At 32.3% G+C, this 8961-nt stretch overlaps 1 protein-coding gene across 1 annotated transcript; it reads left to right on the top strand.

The window, feature by feature from the left end:
- Window positions 1–4914: 4914 nt before the first annotated feature.
- LOC134237478 (serine-enriched protein-like) lies at window positions 4915–7497 on the top strand. Its single transcript, XM_062719566.1, has 5 exons — window positions 4915–5019; window positions 5365–5761; window positions 6652–6851; window positions 7045–7202; window positions 7374–7497. The coding sequence occupies exons 1-5, from the start codon at window positions 4947–4949 to the stop codon at window positions 7440–7442; spliced, it is 897 nt and encodes a 298-aa protein (XP_062575550.1). The 5' UTR covers window positions 4915–4946; the 3' UTR covers window positions 7443–7497.
- The last annotated feature ends 1464 nt before the right edge of the window (window positions 7498–8961 follow it).

Here is an 8961-nt window from a genome sequence, read left to right as displayed (position 1 = left end):
ACCTTGTGACCTTGACTGTGACCTATATGTTTAAAATAGTTTTTTCGAACTTGCCGCCGGGCGCATAGAGTTTCACAAACACATCTTGTTTCTTTCAGAGGATCATACATTTTGAAGTACATTTTAAAAAAATCGTTATTATGCAATTATTAATATACAATTGAACTTAGGTATATGGAATACCGATATCTCGAATTTTTCCTTACGGTTTTTTATTTCGCTTACTCGAATCTTCGGATACTTTAATATTTTCTTTTCGTTTTCTGACTGCAAGTAGCGATAACAAGGGTTGATCGATATAAAAATCAAAGACAAAGAAAAAATGATTTAATAAATAAATATTTTAAAGGCAGCGATACTTGCAACTGTAATGTATTTTATTTTTCTTTTAATGGTATACATTTGACATTTCACTAGATTAATTCCTAATATACTTTTATTTTTACTGAAATTGTCAATAAAAAGAGTTTGTAGTGATGGATTTTATGCAACATATGAACAATGGGCGTATCCTATATTCCATCATAATTCCCTGTAAACCTTCGTGAGATTAATACATGTATTACAATTATTACGCCTTTCTCCTTAACATCATTTTGACAGTTTTGATGGTGGTGCCGTCGGTAAACGTGGGATACCACGGCCACGCCCACTCCGTGGTCCCGTACTGTCCCGTCAGCTGGGCCTTATAACAGCTTTTATACCACCACCCCCCTCCCCCAAACCTCGCGGCGCAGTTCTCCGGGAACTCATCCTGATCCTTGTCTATGGTGGTAAATCTGGATCCATTCTGATGAAACTTGGACTCGCTCGGCATCATGGCGTTACCTTTCATATAAAAAAAATACAGTAAAACTCGGTTATAACGAAGTCACTGGGACCTATGAAAATACTTCACTATATATCCGTATAAGGAATTCATTAAATATAGTTGGGTATACAAGATAACTTCGCTTTGTCCGTGAATTCGCAATATCCATGTTCGTTCTAAACAAGTTTTACTGTAGTTATTTCAAGATACCGTATAATATCAATGTTTTGACATTACTTTTAGATCAATCCTCGTATATATTCAAAATTGTTTATTTTTACAGTGGCAGCTGATTAATTACATTGGACGTAATACTTATAGGAAAAAACTTACCAAGAGTTCCCATAGAATTACCAAGAAGAATTCTGAATCCGTCTTCTTCACTGGACACATAGACTTGATCGTACAACTCATAAAAGTTGACACCGTAAATGTCAGTAATCACTATGTATAATTCAGATGGTTGGTAATTTGTCAAGGTGTGGATGAGTTGGTTACCTATAAGTATGCTTAAATTATATTATGCAAACTACTAAACACTGTTGTAAGTTTAATATCATTTTTAAAGCTCCATATACCACGTCGGAACCGAGGACGGGGGGGGGGTGTTAGGGGGTTGGGGAGGGGTAACCCCCTCGAATGGGGGGGGGGGGGGGTAGGGGGTTGGGGAGGGGTAACTCCCTCGAATTTTTTTATCGAAATTTTAGACATATGGGCATTGAAAATTGAGGCTTAGTCCCCAAAACGATTTTTTGGTTAAGCCCCTCCCCCCCCCACCACCACCACCACACATATTCACGCAGACTTTTAATTTGGTTCCGACGCCGCTTTCATGAATGTACTGAATTGATTTAATCCTATAATCGTCACTCTACCTTAGAGAAAATAAAAAGTGTATCAAAGATGATACAAATAATAATGACTTACCAATCCAATACTCGTTCGATATATTCCCGAATCCTATCTTATAGTCTTCATAATTCCTTGTAAAATTCACAGAACCATCCGAGCGTTTTAATATTACCTATATAGAATATAATAGCATGCTTTTACAAAAGTACACAAAGGTATTTTCAAATAAAGATTTCGTTGTTTACTTAAAACTATATATAGAATTAATATCTAAAGCTAAGAATAAATGAACAAACATGATGTCCGCTCCTCAGCAAAGATCAATAACTCAATCGTGTAATAATGGGGAATTTGAATGTATTCTGTATTTGTTGGTGCATGGGAGTCTGACAGACGGAAAATAGTGTTCCATCCCTGCAGACTCTAGCCATTCTTCTTCATATTTGGTTTTGTTTTTTTATAAAAAGTTCTTAAAAACGATCTTGTAAAAAGTAAGAATTTGCACCCATTAAAGTGTGGGATATACATATGTATGGGGTAAATCTTATAAAACGTTTGTTTTAGGTAAATTTTCGAATTGTTGGAATAGATTTTATCACAAATATGTCATTGAAAAATAATTTCTGGGAAATAAGTTGAAAAAGCCTAGGGGTCTATATCGAGGGGGGGGGGGGGTCCTCTATTCACTCCTCAAGCACCTGTGACAAAACCTAAGAAACAAATAAAGTCATGTATTTTATTACAGTGATACACGATTATAACGAATATCAGGAACAGGCAGTTTTGGTTTCGTTTTAAAATATATTTAAGCCGCAGGGAATAAAAATCTTTTAGTTGTAAGCGTCATTTCTTGATATGCCTGTTCGTTATAATCGTGTTTTACTGTAATTTTTTATTCTTCTTACAGTCCAACCGCCGCTCAAGGTATCCATATCACAGAAGACCTGTATAATCTGACTTCCGGTGGGACTTGTTGTGTATATTCCAGACAATCTAGCCCCTTTGTTCACATACCAATCTTTGCAGTCAATCGCTTGGGCTGAAAATAAATTAATTTGTTTGCTTTTTTTTTTTAATTTATTTTATTCCACATTGGATAAAAATGCAGAATTATCATCGTGAAGATTGATTTAAAAGCTCTTCAACTGACGATAAAAAATTGGGGGAAATGAAAAAGATTGTTTTTTAGTTTTTTAAAGTCCAATGGCCATTTTTACTTTACCGAATTTCAAATTTATTTCATGAATATATAAAGCAGTAATTGACAAACTGTCTCATTCCTCTTCCTTTAAATCATGCATGCATTGCTAAACAGGAAAACAGTTTCTTTCATATCAAATAAAGTTCGTTTAGAAATGATAAGGGGGGCGGGGGTAAAAAATTAAAATGTATCGCTTAAAATGAAAATCATATTTCGTGCTTTTTTTTAATTTAATTTTTTTGAGAGTCAAGTTTAAGTTCGTTCACTTTATACGCCCAAACCAAAATATTGGTACATAAATAATATGTATCCCATGTACCCAATATTTTAGTAAAAATTTAAACATAAAACAAAATAATAATTTTTCTTACCTTCTTTACGGTAATAACGCCATCCTGTTTCCTGAATCGTCAAAGCTGTACTCACACATTGCTCGTGGAGGCGACAAACTCGGTTTTTGTTGTACCCAAAACAGCTGCATTTGACCACGCAGGCAAGGGAACACTCAATTGCAGAGTTGGCAAAAAAAGTTTGGAGAAATCCACTATCATCAATTTTGTCGCTCATTTCTTGTACAGCTGTAAAGTGTGTAGTTACTAGCTCTGATGCTATGATATTTATTACTGAAACAAGTAAAAGTCCGGTTGAAATGTTACGTAGAAAAATGGAGGCCATGTTGCTTCAATAAAGAATACACATTTATTCGAACTCGCGGATATTCAGGAGCAATAAGTTTTCAGCCAATCAGAACACAATTTTATAGATCACATAGAGATTGGTTATTTTATTCGTGTCTGAATTTGCGGTAAATTTAGATGAAACATCATGAAAGATGCATTACTCATGGTTTTTTTGTTTTGTTTTGTTTTTTATTTGGTTCAAACAAATTTTAAAAAATTAGGAATTTTGGGTCAAAAGTTCAAATCATTTTTTTTATTTCTTTTGTAAATGTATTCATTCATCAGCTTTGTTAATTCTTTAAAAAAAAATAATTTTAAATAGCTATATATTTTTTAAATTCATTTATTTGGAATTGTTCATGCAATAGTAAAACAAAAAAGGGGGAGAAAAAAATGAGAAACACGTAATTCCTTGTAAAGAAATAGATGTTTAAAAAATTTTAATTCTGTCATGTCTATCTATGTATACGTATTCATGATGTGAAATGAAATTCGGATTTAAATCAATAGTTTGGCATCAATACGCTGTATATTTCATGATCAAAAGCAGGAAATGGCCTTCGTGCTGCAAAAGATCTTAATACAACGAATAGAAGCGAAAGATAATTGAAGAACTGATCTGCTATAAGAAAAACAAAATAATTTTAGTGAAAATCTATCCAAGGAAAAGGTCTATATTTTGCGGGGTTGTTTCTTCTTCTTCATTTATTGTGCCTTCTTGTGGTACAAAGAAACTCCGAATTGATCTAAGACGATGGACATTTAATCTATTTTATTCTCAGTCTTATACATTTCTTTTTTTCTAATTAATCAGTGAATTGTGTAGCTTCAAATAATACATATGAATGGTAATTCTTGAAAACAACAAGGGGATTATTTCGCTTATCTTGTTTGAGCTTATGTACATGGATTTAGGTTCAACTCAAACCAAGTATAAATGAATGATACAAATATCATAGAAATTAGAAAAATTCAACATAAACTTATATGGTGGCATATTTATGCCATCCACCTATTATTCTGATCGAATTATTTTTTTTTTACATTGTAGACTGTCAAGAATTCTAAATGTTTAAAATGTACTTACCATTTTGACACCATTATATACATAGGCGTCAAATAATTAAGATAATTAATGCATTTTCAATGTCCGAGAATTACAGTAATGATCTCTGTAATTAATTAATTACCTGATTGATTTCAGGCGTCAGTTTCGAACACCGGTGACCGGTATTCTAACAACGTTAGATGACATGGACAGTGTTCATTCTGTCAGCTGATTAAAAATATGTCAAGAATATGTATGTATATAAAAAGGTATGGAACAGATATTCAGTCATTACTTATAAGTACTGCAAAGTTAAAGTCAAGGTAACTTTTGATCTAACATTAAATAACCGAGATGGAACTAAATGATTTTGGATCCACCACTTGTCTCCTTGGATCTCATGACAAAAGTGGCGCACAGAATGAAGGTATGAGTTTTCTATCTCAAAACTTCTATTTATATCATTTTATTTTGTCTGTACCTGTGGGTATTTTTTTATAGATAGCTTGTTATATAGTATGTTTTAAAAATTATTATTTTTTAATTAAAAATTGTCTGATACATTCTTATATTTTTGTTAATTTAAACATAGTGAATTTATTAATTGTATTTAGATACTCAGTCTGATTAAAACCAGATCCTTTGATCAGTTCACATAATATGGGTTTTACGACCATCATCTATGTGAGTTATCTTATTTTTATTTATTAAGGACATTTATAATTACATAATTTAATTGAAAGATAATATACATTTGCATCTGTTTTGGTAGGGTTTTCATCGGGTTATGATTCGAATCCAGAAATAGACACTGAAACTTACAGGAAGAAAAATGCTGACAACTCTCTTCACTGGACTTGGCGGGAAATAAATGATGCAGACGATTCAGATAGTGAAATCAGTGATACGGACTCCTGCATAAGCCAATCAGAAAGCGAGGATGAATCATGTGGACGAAAGGGGGCGTGGTTTGACGAAGAGGCGTGGTCAGAGGACGAATCGTCAGAATCCGAGGATGAGGATTGCATGAAATTCGTTAATACCGAGACAGTGAGGGAAGCTTTGAACCACGTGATTACCATGCCTGACCTTTGTGACGTCATTTTCTTAGTGGGCCCAAGCCTTACCCCGATCCACGGCTTGAAATCAATAATGTCAACGAGGAGCAGGTATAGAATATTATTTATATATATTGTATGTTAAATTCTTTGACTGTAAGCAGCTTTTATATTTGAACTTTTATGAAATAGTATAGAGAAAAAAAGTCATTTGAGGCCAGATTACTGAGTATAATGCGGATTAAGAGGGGGGCCCGCCCCACTCCCTGTTGTGTCCAAAAAAATTCATAAAATTTGATAAATCAATGGGTTTTCTGGTGTGGCTGAGGATCCCTACCGTGACCCCAAACTGGTCCCCCCTTTTTTAAGATTTCTGGATCCGCCAATGTATATTTCTTAAAAGAAGATAATATACATAATTCTCTCCAAATCATTTAAGGCCATTCCAACTTACGTTTTTCTATGTTTAACATCCTCGGACGGATAGGTTTTGAGATTATGAAATTAAAAACAATCACAAATTGAAATCAACAAATACATCTCTTTGATACACATTTCCCTATTCTGGAATTGACTTTTTTTAAGGTGTTGTACCAAAAATGATTGTTTCAATAAACTTGTAATTTAATGATAATGCTAGAAGAATTCTAAAATAAAGAAGTGCGCTTGAAATGTTGCGTTTTTACATTACGCTTTGAGCGATTTTTTCCCGGATAAAAAGATAGGTTTTCAAATGTAGGGTGGAGGCTAAACAAAGAATTAAATTAAATGACCATATTTAATACAGCTTTTAAAAATAACTTCATCTCTTTGAGTGTGTGTTACAATAAGAACATATTATGATCTTCCTTACAACACAATACACTTTAACTAAAATTTTGCAAAATTTTATAATCCATATAAGTTGATATAATTCTTAATTGAATATTAACTTTAAGCAATATTACAACACAATGCACTTTGACAGCAAAGTAATTCATTCGCCTATATATCTTTTAAAGGATATTTTATCAGCTGATTTTGAAAGCAACAAAGGAAGCAGCGGGTATAGCTTCCAAGAAGAAAAAGTTAAAGAAAAATAAATCTGCTGATGTCCAGAAACCAGTAGTCAACATCCATGACGTCAGTGTGAACATCTTTAAGAGGATGGTAGAGTACATTCACACCGGAAGTGTCGACATAGCGCCACAGGAAGTAACAGGTAAATTATAAGACAAATAGATTTAACTTATTTGCAAATATTTATAAATGTAGAAAAAGATATTATATATGATGCTTGAATTAATTTTTTTTTCATTTCTCTTTTCTAAATAATAATTGTCATTTTGGAAATTAATTGGAAAATCTCCAAACTCTCAAATTTATATAGTTAATATATGTTTGTCTCTTTTCAGAGTTGACCTGTGCCGCTCATCGCTATGACTTGCCAGATTTAGTGGAATTATGTATAGATTTTCTGGAAACTTGTTCAACTACAACTACCATATACACCGTCCTTGACACAGCTAAACGACTCCAAGGTGACAGCATCGCAAACAAGATTGTTGCTAAGGTAAACAAGCAATATTTGAATACAATCATCATTTATTATAATCATTTACAGATGTTCACACTTTTCAATGTTTCAAAGGCTTACATTAAATCAGTTAATCATTATCAGTTAACTTTGGCTGTTTTGAAATAAGTTTTATTTATTTATTTATTTCATGTATCTTCTTTTTAGATGACTGAACGCTTAAATAGATTGGAAGCAAAGAAAACTCTACGATTCAGGAAAGAGATGTTTCAGTGAACAATGATGACTAGACACTTGTGATTTATCGGAAACAGAGGGCCACGAAGAAAAACCTAGTATATCCGAGTGAACTTCTCGTTGTTTCTTGATGATTAATACGTATAGTGCTATAAAAACGTAAAGAAACAGAGAAACCAGAACTTGTTAGTGCCAAACATGTCAATAAAATGTATTATTACTAAAATACTAGTAATAAATTAAACAGATTTATTTTTTGTTTCTTTGTCAAAAAAAATTAATAATTGTTGAGATTAGTTTGTTAACTGGAAAAAAAAATTCATGTCTGTTTTATTTCTCAGACCTGAATCGAATGTCAAATTTTAGTTGGTATAATGAGAAATGTCAAAATAAAGGTTTACATGTTATTATAAAGCCGTCTTTAAAGTGAACATCCTTAGAGGAAAATAAATGAATTGTTGACCACAAATCATGTGTAACAATATTTCCATTTGTTTTCCTCTAATATCTCATTGAAAGTTAGTTGAGTTGATTTCTTGATAATTCTACTGGAATGTAAATTTCATTGAGCTAAGGAGGCGTAACATGCATGTAAATCTCACGTGACTGTCTTTGTGTTTGACGTCAGGGACAGGGACTTGGAATTGACATGGAAGGCCTCGTGTAATTTAAATCTATTAGACAACATTTTCAAAATCAAAATTTACAATTTGAAATTTGAATTTTTTTTTACAATGTAATGTTAAATATAAGGAATCATTGCCTAATCTGCTGGTTAAAATGAATAAGGTACATCAAAGATAGTTAATAATTTATGCATTACAGGCTTCGCCCTTTATGCAAATTATCCCATGTTTCCATCTATCGTTGATGCCCTGGCATACCCAACAAAGAAGACAGTTATTCCTTTAATGTAGCGGATGGAAGGATAACTTCCTACTGACGTGTATGTGGGGGGGGGGGTTAAATTATATTTTTTTTCTCATTTTATATTTTTGATAGTTTCACTAAAGAGTTTGGCTCACGGATATGAACTTTACCTAGGACCTGCTTTTCCAATTCAATGTTACTCTGAAATTGTTACAGTTTGTATATATTTAAGATGACAAATGGTTGATGCGTAACTTATTGTAGGATATATATTTTTAAGTCTTACTTATACAAAATTTTTCTTTTTTTAATGATCGTTTTTACAGTTTTTCTTATAATTCCTTGAATCAATTAAATTTAACTAACGCTAAGAAATCAAGGTCAAGAATCGATTAACGACAGATTCACCTTATCATGGTATTGCATATATCAATTCTTACATTTCTGTGTAAAAGGTTTTTTAAGTATTCCTAAAATACAGATCTAAAGAATGTTAGGCAAATAGAAAATATAAAAGGCTTCAGATATAAACCATCACATAATTGTTTATAACGTAAATGTAAAAAATGAAATACACATCTTGTAGACAAAATAAAATTTATTCCAACAACAAAATAAACAAGATATAAGTTATTTGCAACAAGTAAATATATATATTTTTCTTTCACAAGTTTAAAAAATGTCATGT

Source organism: Saccostrea cucullata, unplaced genomic scaffold (genome assembly GCF_032062105.1).
Source record: "Saccostrea cucullata isolate Sc308-1 unplaced genomic scaffold, CSIRO_AGI_Scuc_v1 ctg999, whole genome shotgun sequence".
Classification (NCBI taxonomy): domain Eukaryota; kingdom Metazoa; phylum Mollusca; class Bivalvia; order Ostreida; family Ostreidae; genus Saccostrea; species Saccostrea cuccullata.
The sequence above is the reverse complement of the archived record's forward strand: the minus strand, read 5'-3'. Positions and strand labels throughout refer to the sequence as shown.

Bases quoted from the DNA above. Each gene is read 5' to 3' on its own strand.
- LOC134237478 (XM_062719566.1), top strand. From the start codon at position 4,947: ATGGAACTAAATGATTTTGGATCCACCACTTGTCTCCTTGGATCTCAT. The intron at 5,020-5,364 runs GTATGAGTTTTC...CTGTTTTGGTAG, and splicing joins AAGTGGCGCACAGAATGAAG to GGTTTTCATCGGGTTATGAT. The intron at 6,852-7,044 runs GTAAATTATAAG...GTCTCTTTTCAG, and splicing joins AGCGCCACAGGAAGTAACAG to AGTTGACCTGTGCCGCTCAT.